Genomic DNA, 25,149 nt, shown 5'->3' on the forward strand with positions numbered 1-25,149 from the left:
CCTACACATAAAACGAAGTACCAACAACGTAGTTAACGAACCCAGAGTTTATTACAGAAGACTGAGATCTCACATGGAGCATGACGTTTATTGCCAGAAGGTAATGCCTTACTGACATTTCTTCGGGAGTAGCTGGTAGGGGGACAGTTGGTAAGGGTTTCTACACACAGTTGCATTTCGTCAACGCATGCCAGTGGATGTTCCCGACAATAGCTATGCAAATGACTTGAAGTATAACCATAATTTGATTGGTTGGTGCCGTCTTTTGATTGGCTTGATTGGCCGGTGCCGTCTGTGGGTGTAGCAACAGCTGAACTTCTCAACGTGAGCAACGGGAGAAACGCAACGCAACGGACTCACAATTCAGTTCCGCAACGGATGACGTGAGCCCATGTAAAGTGAATGGGATGCGTCTCCAGCACTGCAACGCACGCAACTGTGTGTAGGAGCCGTAAGTGTTCTTTTCTCCTGTTGCTCGCCTTGAGAAGTTCAGCTGTTGCTGCACCGACAGACGGCACCGGCCAATCAAGCCAATCGACAGACGGCACCAACCAATCAAATTACGGTTATACTTCAGGTCATTTGCATAGCTACCGTTGGGAACTGGCATGTGTTGACGGAACGCAACTGCGTGTAGGAGCCGTTAGTCTTCTGTAATAAACTCCGGGTTTGCTAACTACGTTGTTGGTGCTTCGTTTTATATTAAGAAGAGCTCTTTTATTTCATTGAGTTAAATTGAAACAATGTAGGCAATTATTACCCCGGCTTTTTTGGGAGCGTAAATTTGAGGATTTACGGTAGCCTATGCACGTGTGTTTTAGGCATAGTGCAAGCCCTAGTGCAAACTTGTGCATTTACATAACAATATTTAATACATTTTCCCCAAACCCCCTCTAACTTTTGGGCTTAAGTGGGCTACGAAAAAATGACCTGTCGCAACTTCGCCAAGCTCCCGATCTCATTCCACAAGCCTAAAGTGCCCTCTCGCGGCTGTGGACTGTAATGTTTCATGTAGGGTTCATGTCAATTCATACTGACTAACATTTAAAAACATGTTAAATTATATATATTTTGTTGTATAAGTTGCACTTCACTATGTCGCAGGACCAGCCAAACTATGAAAAAAAATGTGACTTATAGTCCGGAAAATAAGGCATATCACATTGCATTTCTCTGCTTTTTTGCACTTCTGGTTACACGCAAACTGCATTTTGTTGTACTTGTACTCTGCACAATGACAATAGTGTTGAATAATACAGTAAAGTTGAATTTAATGTTATTCTAATCTAATCTAATCTTATGTTTCCTATTAATTCCTATTGTTTTAACTATCAGTCAAATTGTGAATGCTCAGAATAGAATAAACGTTATTGTGTTGGTCTGTGTGCATCTGTCCATAGAAAAAGGTGGCAAAGACAAAGGTGAAGAACCAGACACAGATCCAGCAGAGAGAGAAGGAGCTAGAAGAGGTCAAACAGGCTCTGCAAACTCTAAAGGTGATTGCTGTTCAACATGGCTCATGTTTATTCACTGGAGTTTATTCAATGGAGTTACTGTTTGTTAATTTGTTTAGTTAATTTGTTCAGTTTCTTAGTAAGAAATGCTGTTTAGTCATTTTACTTGGGTAATGCAGTTAGATATGGACAAAGAAACCAAGTCAAGCATTCATCCTCTCAAAGATAAACTCTGAGGTTGGCTGGAAATGAGGTGGTATGACCTTTACATCTCCTATCAGGCCTCTGCACAGGAAGCTGTTGAGGACACTGAGCAGTTGTTCACTGAGCTGATCAGCTTCATGCAGCAAAAGTGCTCTGAGGTGACTGAGTCGATCAGAGCTCAGGAGAGGGCAGAGGTGAGTCGAGCTGAAGGACTCCTGGAGCAGCTGCAGCTGGAGATCACTAAACTGAAGAGCAGAGATGCTGAGATGGAGAAGCTTCTACAGAAGGAGGACCCCATTGATTTCCTCCAGGTAAAACCAATCCTGAAGTCATTTGTAATTGTTTGTAGATAACATTACAATGTTAGGCTGGTCGAACTAGCTAGCTGTAGGAAATCATAATTACAATCTCTGTGACTGTAACATTACATTGAAATTACTCAGTGTTTAAGTTTGACCACGTCCATATGACAGACAATTCAATACAATTAGTATGGTCTTGTTTGCAGTGCGGGGAAAAAAAGATTTTTGGTGCCTCTCTCTTTGATATGGGCTATTTAATAGAACCTCTAAACTCCTTGTAGGATTATATTCATTTTCCTAATTGTAGATAGCACTAGAATAGAAGATTCTAGAGAGCATATAAACCTTTATAGAGACCCTTTATAGAGACTGTGTGCATGTATATGTTGATGAATGTCTGTGTATTCCCAGAGCATTGATGCCTGCTGCTCTTTACCTGTGTCAAGGATGCATTCCTGTATAACTTTCACTCCACATCTCTCCTCAACTGATATTAAGAGGTCGGCCCTTAAAGAAATAGAACAAATGGTGTTGGGGTTAAATTTAGGTGAGGTGCCTCAAGGTGGTTACGTCATCTGTGTGAAACAGTTTTGTTCTACATTTTAATACCTTAGTGTTTTACAGTTTTGTCTTTAGATTATATTGGTATGTTTTTATACCTTGTTCTAAGACATGCATTACTGTTTGTAGAAATTTTCTTTATAATCATATATTTTCTCTTATTACACACAGACCACAAAGCTACAAGCCATGACTCCCATCAGCCTAGTTTTTTCGGACAGCTATTTTCCTATTCAAATGAATGGGAAGGCATAGGTAAGGGATGTCAAATGTACATAAAAAGTACATCAGGTGAATCTGTGTTTAAATCTAAATTCAACAATATAAATATCTATCCTCAAATAGCTAAAAGAAGGCTAAAAAGAACAAAATATGGTTGGTCACTTACAAGACATGCATTACTGTATGTAAATAGAAAAAGTTTTCATTCTAATCATATATTTTCATTTATTACACACAGACCACAAAGCTACAAGCCATGACTTCCATCAGCCTAGTGAAAGCACACGTCCCCATCCAAAATGTGTTGTCCCAGAGAGAGGTTTGTACACTGTACAGTACTAAGGTAGTGACCTCCACAACTCTCCTTTACTACACCCACTGCCCTGAGCTGGACGCCCAGCCTGGCTCTGAGGTGTGCTGGTGTCATCCAATCAGAGAGCTGAACCTGAGGCTGTGGGTCCACAAACCACAACCAAAGTTCGTATAGTTAAGTCCTACCACTCTGCGGCCATTTTAGTAACGGCTTCGGCTGTTTTTTCAGACAGCTATTTTCCTATTCACATGAATGGTAAGGCATAGGTAAGGGATGTCAAATGTACATAAAAAGTACATCAGGTGAATCTGTGTTTAAATCTAAATTCAACAATATAAATATCTATCCTCAAATAGCTAAAAGAAGGCTAAAAAGAACAAAATGTGGTTGGTCACTTACAAGACATGCATTACTGTATGTAAATAGAAAAGTTTTCATTCTAATCATATATTTTCTCTTATTACACACAGACCACAAAGCTATAAGCCATGACTCCCCGTCTTGTGAACGCAAACGTCCCCTGCCAAAATATCCCCTGCCAGAATATGTCTTCCCAGAGAGAGGTTTGTATGGAGTAATATTTGACATGGTGTATCTATACTTTCACTTAAGTAAAGGAATTGTGTACTTTGTCCACCTCTGTAGGCTACTGGAAGACATTAAAGGAAATTAGTTAATGTAGCTATACTGTTCTAAAATGTACTAGCAATGCAGGTAGGTAGTATAGCATATAGGAATAAAATATTTCCAGCAACAGGCAAAAAAGTTGCCCTGTTTATTTTGTGTTGTTTCAGTTTTCCTATAGTGATAACTGGAATAAATTACAATAAGGTCTGTAATCTAGGTAATGTAGCTCTTTACACATAGGCTTCAGCAATTGTTGGTGCTGCTATCAATTGAGCACCGTAAAGTTTAAATGTAGCCTATTGAGTAATTCGAAATGGTACTTTGAATTCAAGCAGAAACTCTTCTTTCATAATTGCTTGTATAGCCAAGTTGAATATGGAGATGTGCTTTATAGCTACCTCTGATCAGTCAGAGTGATACGAGGCCTACATGTGTCCACTTTAAGTGCCCCACGACACATAGTTGACAATATGCTATTTAAGGGTAATGCAAGGATTTTGTATTTAATTAGGTGTGCTGGACCGATTTGAGGGCCACTTGGGGCAAATATGCCAGGGCTGATTTTTTGTCCCAGTCCGTCCCTGCTTACCCATAATCCCTAACTGCTGTAGTTACAGTAGGACCATAACTTACAATTTTAAGTTCAGCCCACATGTTATTGAGTTGACTTCAAAACCAAAGTTGAAACACTGTCAAGTTCAAAATAATCTCTCTGTACTGACATCTGTATCTGAAGCCTGATTACCGCTCATTATCTTATTATCATGGTTACCCAAAAAAACATAGTAAAACCATGGTTAATACAGTACATGGTTAATTTTTATAAGGGTGTAGTGAAGTAAAAGTAGAAGTAAAAGTAGGAAGAAAAATAAAAACTCAAGTAAAGTACAGATACTCCCCGTTCATACTTAGTGGGACACCATCTTCCGTCAAGGGTTTTCGCTAGCATTTCGTTAGCTTGCCTCTGTGCTGTGGATGCAGGATGTAAACTGATCCTGCTTCGGTCGGTGGGTACGATACACTGAACTTGCAAGCGGGATATTCTTCCTACAGACAGTAGGGGCGGGCGAGAGAGTCTTCATTTGCCCTGTAATCAGAGCCATATAAAGGTATCTCTGCCTGTATGAGTCATTTAACCATATACCGACTTACGAAGATGAGTAATTAACACGAAAACGTTGCCTGGTGTCCCTTTAAGTACTGTACTTAAGTATTTCTACTTAGTTACTTTACATCTCTGTGTTAACCTGTGCAGGCAAATGATGAAACAATATAAAAATCTCACTTTTACTCACAACATGCTATCTGGCGACAAGAGATTCCATTCACTATGCTAAGCTAAGCTAAGCTAGCGGTGGCACTGCCGGACTAAGACAATGCATGCACAGAGACAAAAATGCTTTTGCTCACTTATCTAACTCTAGGGGAGATGGTGAATAACCCAATTTCGTAAAACGGTGGCGTGTTCCTTTAACTATTCTCAGTGAAATATAGGGTTGGCATGATTTGTGAATCGTACTATAGCATTAACTTTTTATTCACATTTTACAAAGCGTCCCAACTTTTTCAGAATTTGGGTTGTATTCTATCAAATCATCTTGTGTGGTATAACATTTCTCCTTTACTTCAGAATAATATTATATTATTTATACGTTTAGCCATGGTAAAATGATAAATAATGAAGGATGATGAGATATTTCTCTGAGCTGGTCAGAGGTAACAACTTCTGCTCTTTTCCTGTCACAGGCTTCAGGGTTGGGGACAAAGTCCGAGTGAAGGCTTCTGTTAAAAGTCCACGCTATGGCTGGAGAAACGTCCCTCACGGTAGTGTGGGCGTGATAAAATGTGAGGCCCTCATGGTGTTTAGATTTCTCTCTGAAGTCCTGAAGTCATGCAATACTGTGCAATGCATGTTGAATCCTGGTATTTTTGGTTATTAATATACAGGTCATCTGACAGAAGAATTAGGCCTATTTTCCTGTCAAAATGTTCTGTTTGGATTCCTTGTCAGAACCCCTATTGGAACAGATTAAAACATGGGGCCTCTTGAATCTTGTCCAAAAATACAATATGGTGGCTTTAGTCCAAAATAGCAGATTTTTACACACTTTTGGCTATGCTATAGGGGCATTATCAGTAAAAACCTTAGTATTTTTATAAAAATTCTAAATCAGTAAAAAAAAGATAATTTTGTCAGAATATCAGAAATCATCAAATTTCCTTTTGACATAAACCTCAAAAAATAAACCATAAAATTAACAATGGTGTTGCTAGGGTTTATATGATGGTCGAATCGCTAATTAAAACTGTTGCTATGCTGGTTGCTAGGGTAATCATGTTGGTTGCTATGGTGGGTGCTAGGTTGACATTATATAAGTGGTTGCTAGGTTATTGCTAGGGTAAATGCAGTGGTTGCTAGGGTGTTGCGAGGGTACATATGGTGGTTGCTGTAGCAAATAAAGCAGTTGCTATGCTGGTTGCTATGATAATCAAGTTGGTTGCTATGGTGGTTGCTAGGTTGACATTATAGAAGTGGTTGCTAGACTGTTTCTAGGGGCTTTAAGATGGTTGCTAGGCGTTTCCTAGGGTAGTTGTGATGGTTGCTATAGTAACTCAAGTAGTTGCTAGGCTGGTTGCTAGGATATTCATGTTGGTTGCTATGTTGGTTGTTAGATTGTCACCGTCAAAGTGGTTGATAGGGTACTTGATGTGGTTGCTAGGCTGTTGCTAGGTTAGTTGTGGTGGTTGCTTTGCTGGTTGCTAGGTTAATCTCATTGGTTGCTATATTGGTTGCTAGGTTGTAACTGTGGAAGTGGTTGCTAGGCTGTTGCTAGGGTACTTGAGATGGTTGCTAGGCTGTTGTTGGGGTAGTTATTGTGGTTGCTATGCTGGTTGCTAGTGTAATCATGTTGGTTTCTATGTTGGTTGCTAGGTTGTCATCATGGAAGTGGTTGCTAGGTTTTTGCTAGGGTACTTATTTGTGGTGGTTGCTCTGCTGGTTGCTAGGTTAATCTCATTGGTTGCTATATTGGTTGCTAGGTTGTAACTATGGAAGCAAGTTGGTTTGGTCCAACCAATAAGCAAACTTATCACCCTTATTCTAACAGTCTACTATGAAGTGTCCATTAGGCCTATGGGTCATTCCGTGTGAAATCACCCAATTTCAGCAAAATTTGGCAGGTGATCCAAAAAAATCTGAAAAAATGCACAGGTGTTTGTAGACCAAACCTTTGCATAGATCTTAAATAGTATATCTGTATAACTAAACGTTGCGAAACTTCAAGTCATTTTAAGCATCGTGGTGAACAATCCTTTTTGTTCAACTTCCAACATTATTGGCTCTTTTGGTATTTCACACACATTAGTGAAACTATGTGAATAGAAGTACATTTTCCTGTTAAATTAAAAAATACAATCGGATCAGACATATCTTGTGTACTTTCCCCTCTGCAAAGCTCTGAAAATGGCTATAAATTCATTATGTGAAAAGACATCATCACCTTTGAGGGCTTCTTATTCAAAAAGCATGTGTGTATTCATCAGATTTTTTCCCACTCATATATGGATTATAAGGTCATGTCCATGCATTAACTTTGGTTGGTATCATTATCATATTTTAATGGGCTTGATTTTCAAAAAGCCCGTTTTCATCTTCTCATTTCACCACGTGGACAGTTAACAGAATTTTTTTTAATTTTACCATAAATCATTCTGAATGTGAGGATCATCTGCCCAACATTTGGGCTTGTTGCTGAGTTTCTTCATTGAGATAAGATTGATATTGTCTATAAATCCACTGAATTTGTACTGGATCTGCAGTACCACTTTGCACCACATGTGGTGCTCTTTTAATACAATTGAAGTCAATGCTGCACATATCCAATCTAATCAGACAGTTTATGGTTCATAGTTGAATTGCTCCAAATAATTATTGCAAAATTATGGAGTGAGGATTGTCTCAAAATTATTTAAATATATATAAAAGGATATATATACATATACATACATTTATAAATATCCAAATACAAAATACAAATATAAAAATGTGACATACAAATAAATAAACAAATGTATATAAATAAACGTGTCTTTGTAAATATATTTTCGAGATTTGAAAATAAATATGCTTGACTTTGTATGTGGAATCTGCATTTGTGAATCTCCTTTTTGCTTTTATGTCGATGACGTAATTTTGAGACATTCCTACTGCACACCAAGATCCACAAATAAATACCACTAGATTTGAATGCGAAGACACCCTCCACTGAACAACCAGCAGATGGCAGTGTTGTACAACATGTCTGTTATCAACTGATAGCAACTGAATCTTTCCGACGCTGTTTTCCCTAGTTCAGTTCAGTCAAGTGGTCTATGACTAGCAGGATTAACGACATGGAAGACACTGGATTAAATGGATAGGTAAGTAGTAACAACTAGCCAGAACGATTTATTATCGGTTTCGATGTCTAGTGCCGTTTTTAATTTCATAGACTGTAAATAAGTCCATTTAGTCAGTGTACAGCTGCTAACGTTAACAGCTTGCTAAACAGCTGGTGCCTGTTCAGCTTTGTTGGTGCCTGCACAAAACACATTAAGTTAAGATTTCCCTTAAAATCTAATTTATGGCCCCTTTAAAATAAAATGTAGTTTTCCCTAAAGTTATTGTGTCTTGCAACTCAAGTGACAGGCTGTGTTCGTGTTCGCTGTTTTACAGATGTTGCAGATCTTACATTACAGATGTTAACATAGCTTCTAGGTTAACGTAACGTGAGAGCCAGCTCAGCTGAGATCGCTATCTGACAGACTGCCATTAATGTCAATATTGCTAAATGGACTTATTTATACAGTCTATGAAATTAAAAATGGCACTACACATCGAAACCGATAATAAATCGTTCTGGCTAGTTGTTATTACTTACCCCTCCATTTAATCTAGTGTCTTCCATGTCGTTAATCCTGCTAGTCATAGACCACTTGACTGAACTGAACTAGGAAAAACAGCGTCAGAAAGATTCAGTTGCTATCAGTTGATAACAGACATGTTGTACAACACTGCCATCTGCTGGTTGTTCAGTGGAGGGTGTCTTCTCAAATCTCGAAAATATATTTACAAAGATACGTTTATTTATATAAATTTGTTTATTTATTTGTATGTCACATTTTTATATTTGTATTTTGTATTTGGATATTTATAAATGTATGTATATGTATATATATCCTTTTATATATATTTAAATCATTTTGAGACAATCCTCACTCCATACAAAATGAACAACATACTACACATAAATAAATCTTATTTAGAGAAAATAAACTGATCAAGTAAATGATACACACATAAGACTCACTGTTCATCATACATGCAACAAGAGGATTTAGCATAATTGCCATTTTTGTAACGAGTTTTCTACACCAGCTTCAAACTATCAGTGCCTATGTGAGTACTTTAATAATTATTAGCCAGTCTTTATATGCATGGTATGCAGTCCTCTGTGAGACACAGACAAAGAGCATCAAGATGGAGATCAGTGCTTTGTCTCCATTTGATCTGGGAAAAAAGTTGGAAAATGAATGTCATAAAGGAACATATTCAAGAAAAAAGGGGTTTCTAAAATCCAAGGTCGATATATAAATTGTGTGCGCCTAAATTTTCTGCTTGTGCTCCTAACATTTTCAGTTATGGGCTACTGTGTTCCTAGTAAAAAAAAGTTAGTCTGGAGCCCTGAGGGGTTCTGACAAAGAGAACATTTTGACAGGAAAATAGGCCCAATTCTTCTGGCAGATGACCTGTTACTATGAACTAATGATGTTAAAACTGACTCGGTATTCTCTCCTGTTCCCATAGCACTCATGGGTTTATGGAGTGGCATGTTAGTGGACTTTCCTGAGCACACTAACTGGATAGCAAAAACCTCAGAGATGGAGCTGGTTCTGTGATGCATCACGTGTCCTGATTTAAAGGTCATGACCTGACCTTTATGACATGACCTATGGGTTTCACGAAGGTTGTGAAATGTAAGAGGACAGTTCCAGCGTTATGGATGTGACAGTTTGACTCATATTGGTAAACAAAATGCCTTAGAGCATTGACAAAATCAGTGAATTAATTTTCATAACTTGTAATGTAACCTCTGTCCTCTGAATACTGACACATCCTCAATTTCATATAATCATTTACATCCTAAGAATACCTGGAATTTTATGTGGAACGTTTTCAGTTGTTTGTTAGCTATATTAACATTTCCCATTCATAAATGTGGCCTCATTTATGTTTACCACCACCACCTATTCGAAGCATACTATGGGCTTAGAAATCGCCATTTACATATACATGACGTTTATAAACGCTCCATCTACATGCGCCATTTTAGAATAACGGTGACCGGCTAGGGACATTTGTGAAATACAGTGCCGTTTTGGCATACAAAGAAAAACTTTCTTTGATTCATCTGTTGAATTTCCCTACATTCAGCGATGTAAGTTATGAACCCATTTTCTACAACCTACATGTCTTCCTAACATTCTGACATTGGCATTGCATTTTCCAACGAAACAAATAAAGAGAAAAAATAACTTTGTTTGTGATCTGTCACTGTCTCATCAAAGCTCTGGTGCACAGCCAGTCAGCCACCTGTTCAAAGGCTCTAGACCCTGAAACAGTTGATAAACTAACCTAACATAGTTTTGCTAGAACTAGCAGACTACCACAAAGTTGCTGAATGTATGATCTATTTCGACCTCCCTCAGACCGTCACCACGGTCTACATCTTGAATGATGCCATCCTTCTACCTATCCGCGAGACCTAATGTCAACAACGTCGTGACTGACCTGAGGGGCTTGGCTTACTGTCTATATTATCATCCGGGTCTGCAAGCCACTTCCTCTCTGCCTTTCTCGCTGAAGCCCGAGACCGGTAAGTGTGTGGTTGATAAGAAACCCTATTAGACTCCACATAATCAATCCATTGCTTCGGTACAGGTGCCTAGTACCCCTGTGGATTGTGTGGTTAGTCTGTGTTGTGGATAATTTAAGGCCGCTGCATGTTCATGTAGACATTTGTTGAATTATTCCAGCTAGTCTATTGTTTGACTGCTTGCTGACTTCGCTCGTGCGTTCGCGGACAGAGTGTGAAGTTTATTCACATCTCCCTGGTGTGTACGCGCACAGTGTGGGCTACTTGTTTATGTTGCGGGTGCGTTCGCGCACCGTGAGTTTTTTGTGGTTGTTCGTGGACGGCCTGTTGGAGTGAAGGAAGCGGTGTGTTCGCGCACAGTAAGCCTTTTGTTGCTAGATAGTAAGTATAGAGTTTGAAAGTTTTGTAAAGTAAGTATTAAGTGTAAAGTTTGTTTCATAAAGCTGTACAGTCGTGCATGTTAAGCCTTGTTGATCCTGCAGCCTCAGCGGTCTGTACACGGCAGGAATAAATAAAGCAGTGTGTTCGCACACGGTAAGCCTTTTTTGTTTGTTAAATATTAAGTGTGAAGTTTGTTTCATGTAAAGCAGTGCATTCGTGCATGTTAAGCCTTGTTGGTCCTGCAGCCTCAGCGGTCTGTACATAGCAGTAAAGTAGGAACCTGTGCGCACCAAGCGGAATCCCACTCTGAGATTTTGGCCGCTATAAAGGGTCTCTCAGAGAGGATGGGCATGATGGAGGCTCGGCACCTTCCTGCAGGCGGTGGTTCCAGTGAACCAAGCAGGTCATCCCACGATGACTTGCCCTCGTATCAGGGGCAGAGTGTGGAGCAGATGAACGTTTTGTCCTTGTACGCACAGGGCTCCCTGTTCGACTCTAACAGGCCGTCTGAGCAGGAGGAGCACACATCGTCGTTGTCTCAAGCTGGCTCCTGATGGTGGACCTAGGAGATAACGAGTTCTCGACGGTTGATGTCTTATCCAGGGTCCTGTCGGCAGCCAAACTCGTGGGTTTGAGCGGGCCAGTTGAAGCCCCGGCTCCAGCGCTAGGGGTCTGGGCTGGCATTCCCATAGCCCATCCGGCAACCGTGGTCCCGGTTGCAGCAGATTATCTGCAGATGCTCAGAGGGTCATGGGGCAACCCTGCCGGTCCACCACAGGTTAATGTAGGGTGTCGCGCTTTGATAAAGGACCAGTTTGAGTCAGACTCCGGGCTGACTGACATGCCACCAGTTGAGAGAGAGATGGCAGCGCTCACATCATTGGGGCCAGCTCGGGTGACTGCAGACCTCAGGTGCCCGGTCAAGGAGTGTCGTAAAACTGACACTCTAGTGTGTCAGTCTTACAATGCAGCAGCTCGTGCGTGTGGCGTGCTCTGGTAGTGCACTGGCTATTTTGGCAGCGATCAGGAAGTCTCTTGACCCTGAAGATAAGGACACAATGTCGCTGGTTGACTCGGCTCTTATCGCCCATACCCAGCTCACCAGGGACGTTGATGCCGCTATGTCCACTGCGGTGATGGCGCGCAGGCAGGTTTGGCTTGCACAGACCTCTCTCCCAGAAGGGGTGAGAAAGGACCTTGTTAAAATGCCGGTGGTGCCTGGTAAGGTGTTTCACCCCGGCTCTCAGGGCCGGTTTGACACGGCGGACCAGTCTCGCCGTACGAGGGAGTCGGTCCGCCTAACCTATGGTAGAGCAGGTGGTCCAAGGTATCGGCCAAGAGGCTCATATCCCACACCACAGCAGTCCTGGGCCAGGGGGATTGACCGGACCAGGAGAGTGGAATATGTTGCCCCTCAACGCCCTCAGCAGCAACTAGTATATCAGCAGCAGCCCCCCCTCAGGGCTCGGCCTCAGTCTCAAAGTCGGCGCCCCCCCCCCCACAGATGCAAGGTCTAGGGGTGGGTTCACCTAACGGGGCGGGGCGGCCAGCCGAAGCGGTCTCCCAGCTGCACCTGGATAGATTGTGTGTCAGACTAGTGGGTGCTGGCTACAGTCACGAATGGTTCCAGAATTCAGTTTCGGTGCCGCCCACCTCCCTTCTCTCAGGTTCTTATGACAGTGGTCAAAGACCCGTGTCAGGCAGATATTTTACACAAAGAAATTTTAACCCTTTTAGAGAAGAAGGCTATCGAGAGAGTAAACACCGGCACACAGCATGCTGGGTTTTACTCCAAATATTTTATCATTCCAAAAAAAGATGGGGGCCTGCGTCCTGTCCTCGACCTAAGGCGGTTAAACGCTTTATTAAAAGTTCAGCCATTCAGGATGCTCACGAAAGGGAAGAGTGGTTTACTTACCTGGACCTGAAAGACGCATACTTTCATGTTCCCATCTGTCTAGACCACAGGCAGTTTCTGAGGTTTGCATTTCAGGGGCAGGCCTATCAGTTCAGGGTGCTCCCTTTTGGCCTGTCTCTCTCGTCCAGAGTTTTTACAAGGGTGGTGGCAGCAGCCTTGTCCCCCCTCCAGGCAGCAGGCATGAAGCTCCTTCCCTACTTGGACGACTGGCTGATCTGTGCACCAGGTCGCAGCGAAGTCATGCAGGACACACAGAGGGTCATCCAGCATGTGCAGAACCTGGGGTTCAGGGTGAACCTGGACAAGAGCAACCTTATTCCCACACAGGAGGCAACATTTGTGGGGTTGCGTCTCAATTCAGTCACAATGTCTGCCTCACTCACCCCTCAGAAGGTGTTGAAACTTTTAACTGTAATGAGTCAGTTCCACCTTGGCAGGAGACTGGAGATGGCACAGTTTCAGAGGTTGCTGGGAACCGTAGCGGCAGCAACAGTGGTGGTTCCATTGGGTCTCCTCAGGGCTCAACCGTTGCAGAGGTGGCTGAATGCGTTTGGCCTTCATCCCAGCAGAGACAGGCGTGTAAAACTCAGGGTGTTGTGGCCATCTCTTCACACACTGCGTCCTTGGAAAGACGAGGCGCTGCTAACTTGGGGAGTCCCACTAGGGCACATACCATCACGCAGGACGAAGGCAAAGAGCTGACCTGAGACCTGCTGGATGGGGTAAATCTGTAGTAATCTCAGTAGACCTGTTCCAAGACATCGAAGACACAACATACATGTCATATGTACATGTAAGTAATTAAATGGTACACTTAATAGGTTTATTCCACTGTATCAAAGAGTAACAAGGTTGTAGCAGCACAGCTGTTACATGTACACTGAAGACAATGAGGCTTGACTGGAGCTAAGAATGCTTTGTATATCAAATCTGTCATGACCAGATTTACCCCATCCAGCAGGTCTCAGGTTAGCTCTTTGCCTCTGATGAAAATTTAGGCAAATTGGCAAAGTTTTGTAAAAGCACTCAGTATTACAATGTAACAACTATATGTAGGTACCCACAAATACATAATGCAAGTACAATGATAGTACCTGATAGTACATGTTGTTACACAGGTTGTACCACTGTACCTAATTAGGTAGGTACACTGTAACAGCAACACATTAAAATAAAGTGTTACCGGAAATTGTAATGATAGGAACTGTACATGTAACAACATTTAGTAGCTCTTTTTTTGTGCAAACCTCATAACTCTGTGGTATTCCGCTGGGATACCTAGCCTCTCTCCCAAACAATAACTAATAAAGGGAGAAGTAGGTAGTTAGTTGTTTCTTTGTCCTCAGCGCAAACATGGTTGACTCCAGGTAGTCTGCCCATGTATCCAGCCTATTTTTCACAAGTTTGCTGAGGCATCTGCAGAAGAATAAAACACATGATTTATCTTTATCATGCTGCTCAGTCATTATTATGTAAATAAATATTTCATTTGGTATGGTTTACCTCTGGATGGTGTCATTTAGCTTTTCCACCAAACAATTGGTTTGGGGATGGTACACAAAGGCTTTGTTTTTCATGCCCAAGCATTTGCATAAGCCATCATTAATCTAAATATGTAAAGTCAACAGAATTAATTAGAAGTGGTAAGAATAGTTATGTATCAATGACATTTCATATAGGCACTAACCTGTTTCACAAACTCTCTTCCATTGTCTGTCAGGATTCTTTTTGGTGCTCCAAATCGATAAAAAAGTTTGGCTATGCACATTGTTACCTCCTCTGCACTTTTAGAGGGAACGTTTCTGACCATTTAGTAAAATAGTCGACCATAATAGTCCCCTTCTTTAGCTTTCTTCACCTAGTCCATTCCCACAACTTCCCAAGGTTCAGACACCTGATAAATAATTTTAAAATAAAATGAAAATAATATTCAGTTCACATACACAACACATTCTTTCATCTCTGAAAGTACTTACCACAATGGGCTCATATTGTGATTTATTTTTAATGCCAGATTTCTTGCTCTGGCATCCAGCACACTGTTTTATCTGCAAATAATGGGATTGTTGATTCATTGTGAAAAAGTAGTGAAAAGTCTTATTTTACTGACAGAATGACCGTTTCAGGTACTCACCCAGGTTTTCACCTCTACGGACATACCAGGCCAGTCATACTTTAGTGCATATAGAGTTTTTTTCCACTCCACAGTGCCCACCGGTCACAGAGTTGTGAAATTCCACCTCCTCCTTTCCCTGGACCACTTTAACCAATTCCCTATCTGTAACGATCCTGTTTTCCCTGCCTAGATTAGATTCAACTTTATTGTCATTGTGCAATCACGTGACTGCAAAGTATGAATAGAGTCTAGTGTTTTGTATTCCATTGTGTCTCCCTTGTTTACCCCCTGTGCCATGTGCTCCTGTGTTTACTTCCTGTGTTCTGTGTCATGTGCTTTCTGTTCCTGATTTTCCCACGTGTCCGCCCATCACCTGTCTCTGATTATTGTTTCAGTGTCTCCACCTGTGTCTCGATAATTACACAAGATTCTAAGGTGGGATATACCAGAATGTCAAATAAAACATGTCTTAAAGATCTGCTGTGGCAAGAAAATCATTAGGTTTGTAGGGATAAGAAGCAATTATATACGATACGCAAACAATAATTATTTGATATGAATGCCTATAAATGACAGCTTAATGACAAAAGTTCCGTTTTTTTTTAGAAGGCTACATCAGCAACATATCAATTATATACCGGTATATTATGATTTTGTATATTGAGGTAGGCTAGTGGTGGTCGGGGACTGGGCCATAGCCTACATGAATTGCACTGCACGAGACAATTTCAAACTAGGTTATTTTAGCATGTTTGAGTAGGCAAGGCTTAAAACTCATTTGGAACATCACACAAATATCATCTTGTGTAAGCTACTGACACTTTAAAAGCAACAATGTAAGGTAGCCCATAATGTCCCACTGACATTAAATAGGCCTACAGAAATTCAAAATAGTCCATTTAAATAAGGCTACCATAATAAATGGAAGCAATGACATTTGGTTGGCTAGCCTATGACCGCAAGGATTACAATGATGCCATATACAATATTTGACATGCTTCCTAGCAGCCATGGCAGACATTTTGCTTACCGCCATAGCCAAATTATATATTTTGCATTATATCTCAGATACTGCAATCCAGATCAAACCATGCAACTCGAAGCGCAAGCAGCACCAAAATGAATGGGACCTGTGAAACGACATGATGTTGAAAGGGAAGAAGAGTTAATGTGTGTGTGTGTAGGCTATTTCTGTTAACAGAAGGAACAAAACTATAACTCTTCCTCCCCTGTGTGGACACATGTGGAACTACCGTATACTCTGTACTTCATTCAGGTGTTCTTTCATCTTGTTAGGCCAATAACTTTCCAACTGTGAGAACCGTGACATTTAAAAGACTGTAAGCTATATGAAATAACATACATGGACTAAACCGTTAGACTGAGTCTGAGTCTTAAAACTGAATGCCTTTGCACCAGTCAGTTAGTGGTATTGATTGCTCATTGTGTGCTCCTCCCATAATAACTAACCATGCTGACTTAGACTCTAACTCTCTAACTTGTTTTTTTGGATTGCTGGTGATGGAAAACCTTTCCCTTCATAACACAATAGATTCCTGAAATAGATAGATTCTAATATAGAATAGAATTAGATAGAGTAAAGCTTCTGTAATTGTGCACTGTGCCTTTAAAATGTGTGTCCACACAGAACAAGGAAGTCACACTCCCACTTCCAGTAAAACGAAACTGTTCCAACTTTACTGGTAGATAGTTCATGTGTGTGTGTCTGAGAAGGTAAAATGGCCTTTATTCCTGTGTCTCAGGATGAGTTCAACTGTTGTGTTTGTCTGGACTTGCTGAGGGACCCGGTGACGGTTCCCTGTGGACACAGTTTCTGTTTGAACTGCATTACAGGCTGCTGGAATCAGGAAGACCAGAAGGGTGTTTACAGCTGCCCCCAGTGCAGGGAGACCTTCACTCCAAGGCCTGTTCTACGCCAGGGCTGTAGTCAAGACCACCTTTGTCGAGTCCAAGACAAGTCCAAGACCAGGACTAGTCGAGACCAAGTCAAGACCGAGTCCAAAGAGGTTCGAGTCCAAGACAAGACCGAGTCCAAAAAGGTTCGAGTCCGAGTCAAGACCGAGTCCAGGATAGGAAAAAAGTCTTGTGCATGACAGTATCAAGACAATCATTTTGGGTTATTATTATTATTATCTAAAAGCAAAAACAGTGTGAACACACCCAGGATTTGTAAGTGTAGCCATTCCCCTTCTCCAATATTATTATAGGGCTGTCCAACGATTCAAAATATATATTTTGAAATGAATTAATCTCGATTAACCGCAATTAAAAAGTTCCTAAAGACTAAAGCTTCAACATAAATCACAAAATTAATGAGTAACCACAAAGGTAAAAGTAAAACACTTTTATATTATTTAAATGATAATACTGACACAGTAATTGTGTTTTAAGTATTAATTTCTTAAGAAATACTACACATATGATGCTGTTTAACTCATTTGTAAATGGTGCACTGTTACTTTAAGCCCATTGTGGCCACGTTCTCATAATGATCTTTTTTTTACCAGCTCCATTGAAATATAGCCTATAGCTAGTCCACAAGCTCTAATATTGTTTGTACCACATGTATTGTACAATATTAACAATGATAAGCATGATATTAAGTTGGTATAAACAGTTTTCATTCCTTTGGAAATAGAATCATGTAATGACATGATGCTAGCTAGACATTTTCAGTTTGCAATTAAAAGTGAATGATGAGCCTGAACCAGTCACCTAGCTATCTGAATGGAATGTGTTTCAATCGGCATAATATGTGCTTCATGTAAACAAATTATTGAAGACTTCAAGACTCACCAGTTCCATTACACAAAGGCAAAGACAACTCTTCATATTTTTGTCCATTTTTCAAATCACAGTGAGTGCAGCCTACATACATGTTTATAACTGGTCAGTAGTGGAAATCGGATAAATCCGCAATCTCCTCTAACCTCGTCTTTGTTGCCTTCCTTTTATAAGTTTCTTATATTAAAAAGGAGATATCAATTATCATCAACAACGACAAGCCAGCTGGAGCCTGCCAATCGTTTTCTCTCCTTCTCGTGTGCGTTCAGACGCGCTCTTAATTAAATGGAGTAGCATACGTTCAAGTTGGATCTTAATGGAGAGGAGCCGAAAAGTATCATCTTTATGTAACTGTTGCAGTTGGTGCATTTTGACATTGTAAACGTTATCTAACAAGAGTGAAAAGCAGTTTGCAGTAAAGCTACTATTTGGCTAAATGTTGGTTCCTCTTTATCTTCAGCTAACTCCACAGACAGTAAAATAAACTCTCAGGCTTGCGGTTTTAGGTTTTGCGGCTTCCGTTACGTGACATCAGGCCTCCACAAAGGTAAACACTATTGAGTTAATATTTTGTAACGCATTATGTATTTCAAAATGAATCGCGGCGATTAACACGTTAATTTTGATGGCCCTAAAGACACCTGGACTCGGTCGAGACCAAAAGCCATATTTGGCAAGACCAGTGGCCGAGACCGAGACAAGACCAAGTCCAAATACTAGCGAGTCCGAGACAAGTCCGAGACCATAGAAAAACGGTCTCGAGTCCGGACTCGAGTCCAAGACCGGACTCGAGTACTACAGCCCTGTTCTACGCAGAAACACAATGCTGACTGAAGTTATAGAGAAACTGAAGAAGACTGAACTGCAGTCTGATGCTAAGACTCCTTCCTACGCCGGACCAGGCGATGTGGAGTGTGACTTCTGCACTGGGAGGAAACATAAAGCCATCAAGTCGTGTCTTTCATGCCTGGGATCTTACTGTGATGTTCACATTCAGCCTCACTATGAAGTTACCTGTCTGAAAAAGCACAAACTGGTTAATGCCATCTCACAGCTACAGGAGAAAATCTGCTCACAACATGACAGGATGATTGAGGTGTTTTGTCGCACAGATCACCAGTTAATCTGTATGATGTGTTCAATGAACGACCACAACGGACATGAGACTGTCTCAGCTGCTGCCGAACGGACTGAGAATCAGGTAAATCTCTCACTCTCACTCTCACTCTCTCTCTTAGAATGGGAAAAGCAGGTTAATCTCTCTCTTACTTTCTCTCTCCCTCTTAGAATGAGCTGAAAAGCAGGTGTGCTTTATTCAGACAAAATAAATATGCAAAGTATTTGTAACATACAAACTAAATAACAAACTAAGTAAAAATCATGGAAACACTAAATAATTAGTCTATTGTTGTGGTTTATTATTATTATTATTATTATTATTATTATTAGAAGTAGTAGTAGTAAAGATGCTTATGTTGTGGCTTATTATTTTTTTTATTATTATTATTATTCCCATTATAGAAGTAATAAAGGAAAATACTCGACACAAACAGCAACATATTGTTCATTTGATTCTGTGTTTTACTTACACATATATAACTTTATGGATGATGTCTCAATCATGATTCAAATGTTGAATATTCAGTATAGAATAAGCTACATTGTGCATCTGTCCATAGAACAAGTTGTCAGAGATGAAGGTGGAGAACCAGACACAGATCCAGCAGAGAGAGAAGGAGCTGCAAGAGGTCAACCAGGCCCTGCAAGCTCTAAAGGTCATTACTGTTCAACATGGATCATGTTTATTTACTGTTCAACATGGATGTACTGATTGTTAATTTGTGCTGTTTAGTCATTTAACTTGATTGTAATGCAATTCAATATGGAGAAAGATAAACAAAGTCATGCATTCATTTTCGCAAAGATAAACTGTAAGTTTGACTAGAAATGAGCTGGTATGACCTTTATATCTCCCATCAGGCCTCTGCACAGGAAGCTGTTGGGGACACTGAGAGAGTCTTCACTGACCTGATCAACTTCATGAAGCAGAAGTGCTCTGAGGTGACCGAGTCGATCAGAGCCCAGGAGAGGGCAGAGGTGAGTCGAGCTGAAGGACTCCTGGAGCAGCTGGAGTTGGAGATCACTAAACTGAAGAGCAGAGATGCTGAGATGGAGAAACTTCTACTGAAAGAGGATCATATTGATTTCCTCCAGGTAAAGCCACCAACACTGAAGTCATTTTGTAGGTATTTGTAAGTAACATTACAAAGTTAGGCTGTTTGAGCGATAAACTGTGACTGTAACATTATTTAAATTTCAGCTTTCTCCATGTCATCCAGCCGTTCACACAACTAATGTTGTTTAAAACATCTCTTCTCAAGTTATAAAGTGTAATAAGACTAACGGATAAGGAAACACGGCGATTTTCTAGGCTGATTTGACAAGGAACTACTCTCATTCCGGCATGATAATCTGCAGCAGCTTGCTGGAAGTTATTAGCCTGATGAGCCAGACCCACATCAAGATGTAGGGTCTGGGGACTCACCATTTGCAGTGCTCAGTCCGAGGGGCGGGATAAACGGTTGTCTTTCAAATTCCCTCTCATGCGTTCCATGCTTTTTCCCACCAGCGGAGCTAGTTGGCTAGTTGTTCAAACTTTTGCCAACTTAAACAAAGCTTAACTTCTGTCATGTTGTTCGCCAGCAGTAGCATCCATCTTCTTTGTTTTCAAGTAGCAGGGAATTCACGCCGAACGGTCACAACTCTGCCATCATTATGTTACACCCGCCTACCGACTCTATACACGATGTGATTGGCCTGAGCGTGGTTTAATTTTCCAGCTCGCAAGCCAAAGGAGAGTTGCTACACTACCCTGCTAGGGTGCGTCTAGATTTCTAGGCTAGGAAGTTATAGCCTACGGCAGGGGTGGGCAAACTGCGGCCCGCGGGCCGGATCTGGCCCGCCAAGCACTTTAATCCGGCCTGGAGCATTTCATTTGATTATCAGGCTGCTTGCTATTTTTTTTCTTGCAATAAAGACGACATTAGCTAGCTTTACTGCAAACTTCTTTTCGCTCTTCTTAGTGCGTTCACAATTATATGGAGTAGCATAACGTTCAAGTTAGATCTGCTGCAAAGGAGATGACAAAGAGTAGGCCCATCATCTCTATGTTGCATGATGTTTTGACATTGACATTGTATTTTTGCAAGTTTGCCCACCCCTGGCCTACGGGGACTAATTTCAGGTGCTGCGTGTATATCATTGTGCTGCTGAGCCCACACACACACACACACACACTCATGGTACATTCACAACGTTCCTTGATTATTACGTCATAATGAGAGTATAGTTCCATGTCAAATCAGCCTAGAAAATCACCACGTGTAATTTTCTGTTAGTCTTATCACTTTCTAACCGGGTGAGATGCTAATAGTCTAATTCGATTCAAAAATCTATGCTATGCTGGAGCTAAAACTGGTATCGCCAGACTCCGAGAACGGCTGGATGAACTGGAGAAAGGTAAAAATCAATTGTTTAACTCAAGGGGAGGTGGAAAATGAGTGTAATTCCCCAAATGGTGGAATATCCCTTTAAAGTGTTCATGTGTGGCCATGTCCTAAAATGACAATTCAGTACAATTAGTATGGTCTTGCTTGCAGTGCAGAAAAAAAGATTTTTGGTGATTTCCCTCTTTAATATGGGCTAGAACCCCTAGACTCCTTGTATGATAACATAAATTCTCTCAATTCTAGATAGCACTAAGATAGAAGATTCTAGAGGGCATGTACACTTTTATAGACACCGAATGCATTAGTATGTAGTTGATGCATTAGAGTGTCTCTGTGTCCCCAACAGAGCTTTGATGCCTGCAGCACTTCATCTCTGTCATGGATGCATTCCAGTATAACTTTCACTCCACATTTCTCCTCAACTGATATTAAGAGGTCGGCCCTTAAAGAAATAGAACAAATGGTGTTGAGGTTAAATTCAGGTGAGGTGCCTCAAGGTGGTTATGTCATCTGTGTGAAACAGTTTTGTACTACATATTTTAATACCTTAGTGTTTTACAGTTATTTAGATTATGTTGGCATTCTTTTCATGCCTAAGACAAGTACACATGCCACTGAGAAATGGCCCTTGTTGTTGTCAGACATGCATTACTGTAAATATAAATATCCCTTGTTGTTCTTAGACATGCATTGTAACAAACTTATTACAAACCAATTTCTTGGTTCCAAGTTCTCCGGCACCGCTTGTATTACTAATTGCGTTATTTATTTGCTAGATAGAATGACAAAAGAGAAAATAAAAAGAGGGACTTTTAAGAACAAAAGAGCAGGCCTATAACTCTCAGTCTGTTTGTATCCCCCATCAAATCTGTGTGTTCATTTCTTAGTTTTCTATATGTTTTAACTCAGTCTTCTGATCCTATACAGTGCAAAATAATAATCCAAATCCAAGGAAAAGAATCCAACAAATAAAAAAACAAGTCTCTATCCTTAAGGTTCATGAATGTCCAACCACTTAATTGTTATTGCGGTAGCAACGACACCCGGCAATGAAGTCCTGGTGGTTTTTCTTCTTTCAGCGATTTAGTCCATTAATCCGACCCGCAAAAAAAACAAACTAATTATTCCACCAATGAGTAATCTTATTCTGCGGGGTGCAGCCATTTTATTCTTCCAATTCGCCAGACACCATGTCCTCTAGTTTAAATTTCTCTGCCCCATGAAGGAAACTCGGTCAGCTGATAAGCTGCGCTCAAGAGAGACAGGTGTGCAGTCAGTGAAAAAGGGTGTGTCAATTGAAAAGTGAATCCCTATTTAAGTTTAGTTTCTTTCCTTAATTTTGAATGCATAAAAAATAAATCAGCACCTGGCCAGGATTAATTTATATTTTTCTTTATTTAGATATATTCATTCAGTTATTATTTAACTCCTTTATGAGCCCTTATATATGTGGCAGTGACTACAGCATTACTGTAAATATAAATGTCCCTTGTTGTTCTAAGACATGCATTACTGTATGTAAATAGAAAAGTTTTCATTATAATCATACATTTTCTTTTTATTACACACAGACCATGAAGCTACAAGCCATGACTCCCATCATTCTAGTGAAAGCACACGTCCCCAGCAAAAATGTGTCGTCCCAGAGAGAGGTTTGTACACCGTACAGCACTAGTAGTGACCTCCATTACTGTTCTTTACTACACCCACTGCCCTGAGCTGGACGCCCAGCCTGGCTCTGAGTTGGGCTGGTGTCGTCCAATCAGAGAGCTGAATCTGAGGCTGTGGGCCCACAAACCACAAAACTGGGAGACATGGCAGCTGGTCATGTGACCTGTACATCCATGTGCAGCACGGGGAGGATGATTTACAGGGTGTTCCCCACACCCACGATTCTCTTTTGTTGATAATACCATGACGCCTCTGATAATGTCTTTGCTATTTTAATCTTTTAATATTTGAATTTAGGTCCACATAACTAGTGTAGAAATAAAACAAAATACATAATGTTATTTGATAATTGAAAATAAACATATGTTTCTCTGTATTCCTTAATAATCAACTGTAATAATCATATTCTGTCAAATCAATTTGTGTGGTACAACATTTCTCCTTTACTTCAGAATAATATTATATTATTTATACGTTTAGCCATGGTAAAATAATAAATAATGAAGGATGATGAGATATTGCTCTGAGCTGGTCTGTGGTAACAACGTCTGCTCCTTCACCTGTCACAGGTTTCTTGGTTGGGGACAAAGTCCGAGTGAAGGCTTCTGTTGGAACTCCAGCGTACGGCTGGAGAAACGTCACTCACAGTAGTGTGGGTGTGATAAAAAGTGAGGCCCTCATGGTGTTTAGATTTCTCTCTGAAGTCCTCATGCATGACTGAGTGTAATGCTTGTTGAATCCTGGTATTTATTGGTTGTTACTATGAATTAATGATGTAAAAACTGACTCAGTGTCCTCTCCTGTTCCCATAGCGATCCATGTTTGGTGGAATGGCATGTATATTGAGTTTCCTGAGAACCAATCCTGGTGGGCAAAACACTCAGAGATTGAGCTGGTCCTCTGATGGATCACGTGGCCTGCTCTGGGCTTTATGAAGGTCGTGAAGTGCAAGGGCAAAGTGCTGCATGCTGATTAAGCGACATAATGGAGGTTCATTACTGTTTTTGACACACCCATCGTTTACATTAGCCGCCCAGGCTCTCCAATCAGCAGCTTTGTCCTGAGAAAGGAAACCAAAATGTGGGAACAGTTTTGTTTTTTATAAGCTGGTTTGTTGGCTTGTAGCTAGTGAGCTGTACAGTTTTTGACCATTTTTCAAGAAGCTTTATGAAGCAGTTTTCCGACATCACATGCCGTTCCCAGTCCACATCAGCTCAGTGGTGTCTCCATCCTAATATCCTGTCGGTTCACCTGGTGATGTAGGTCCCCACCTGAAGCACACGGAAAGACTCATGAGCTCACCTTTGTATCTGTTACTGTTGATAATTTATTTAGGCATTGTGATTTTTTAAATATAATATTTAATTTTATGGTATATGGGACCTATGAGAGGGACTGTGCAACATAACTGAGAAATGTGAAATACATTATTTATTGGTGTAAGAGGACAACATAACTGGGAAATGTGCAATATAATATGTATTGGCCTTTGTGTTAAACTGTGCCCCTGCCATAATTGTAATTCAGTAAACTGTGAATAAAAAAACCTGAACTTGCATCCAAGGGGGACTCAATACTGATATGATTTTTTATTTAGAGATATCTCTTTTATTGTTTCCTCTCTTCAGGTGCTATTGAATAATATATGCTACTCCACAGGATACACCTAATATGCCTACAACACAGGGACCCAGTGAGGTTTAGTACTTTACTACCATCATCCAGACTCAATATAAATTAATCGCTGAGGGTCTCTCTCTGTCTCTCACACACACACACACTAACACCTCCATCCCTTTCTCATTCCCATTCAGTCCTGCAAACATAACCAGGATACTGTATTTCTGTTAACTGAGTGGGAGGGGAAAATATGTATAACTCTTATACCCCCATGTGGACACATGTGGAACTACAACATTCAACATGATTGACAGCATTCTGGGACTGTCAGCTCCAAAAATGAATCTATCCATCTCAGGAAGATTGGCACAGAGCGTAAAGGATAACGATATTTATTTCAGAAAAGGTAGACGTTTCTTTGCCTGACGAGCCAGACCCACATTAAAATGTAGGGTCTGGGCACTCACAGTTCGCAGTGCTCAGTCCGAGGGGCGGCATAATCGGTTGTCTTTCAAATTCCCTCTGCACGCAA

The 25,149-nt window shown here is 40.7% G+C and overlaps 1 protein-coding gene across 6 annotated transcripts in view; it reads left to right on the forward strand.

Annotated features, from left to right (window-relative positions):
• The window catches only part of LOC121687638 (E3 ubiquitin/ISG15 ligase TRIM25-like), a 49,348-nt gene extending 24,788 nt beyond the window's left edge, over window positions 1–24,560 (forward strand). The window contains exons 1-9 of one of the 6 annotated variants that reach the window (XM_042066940.1): window positions 14,061–15,447; window positions 16,867–16,936; window positions 18,619–19,018; window positions 19,497–19,592; window positions 19,798–20,031; window positions 21,673–21,808; window positions 22,898–22,978; window positions 23,567–23,665; window positions 23,810–24,560. In XM_042066940.1, the coding sequence (XP_041922874.1) occupies window positions 18,641–19,018; window positions 19,497–19,592; window positions 19,798–20,031; window positions 21,673–21,808; window positions 22,898–22,978; window positions 23,567–23,665; window positions 23,810–23,901 (1,116 nt within the window). In that variant the 5' untranslated portion in view covers window positions 14,061–15,447; window positions 16,867–16,936; window positions 18,619–18,640 and the 3' untranslated portion in view covers window positions 23,902–24,560. Of the gene's footprint in view, window positions 1–1,400; window positions 1,497–1,735; window positions 1,970–2,371; window positions 2,508–2,692; window positions 2,777–2,981; window positions 3,063–3,526; window positions 3,620–5,429; window positions 5,529–9,528; window positions 10,257–14,060; window positions 15,448–15,605; window positions 16,937–18,618; window positions 19,019–19,496; window positions 19,593–19,797; window positions 20,032–21,672; window positions 21,809–22,897; window positions 22,979–23,566; window positions 23,666–23,809 lie in introns of those variants that run through there. The other 5 variants (XM_042066934.1, XM_042066936.1, XM_042066935.1 and 2 more) reach the window with 5 other exon arrangements.
• The last annotated feature ends 589 nt before the right edge of the window (window positions 24,561–25,149 follow it).

This window comes from Alosa sapidissima, chromosome 2 (assembly GCF_018492685.1).
Source record: "Alosa sapidissima isolate fAloSap1 chromosome 2, fAloSap1.pri, whole genome shotgun sequence".
NCBI classification, from domain to species: Eukaryota; Metazoa; Chordata; class Actinopteri; order Clupeiformes; family Clupeidae; genus Alosa; species Alosa sapidissima.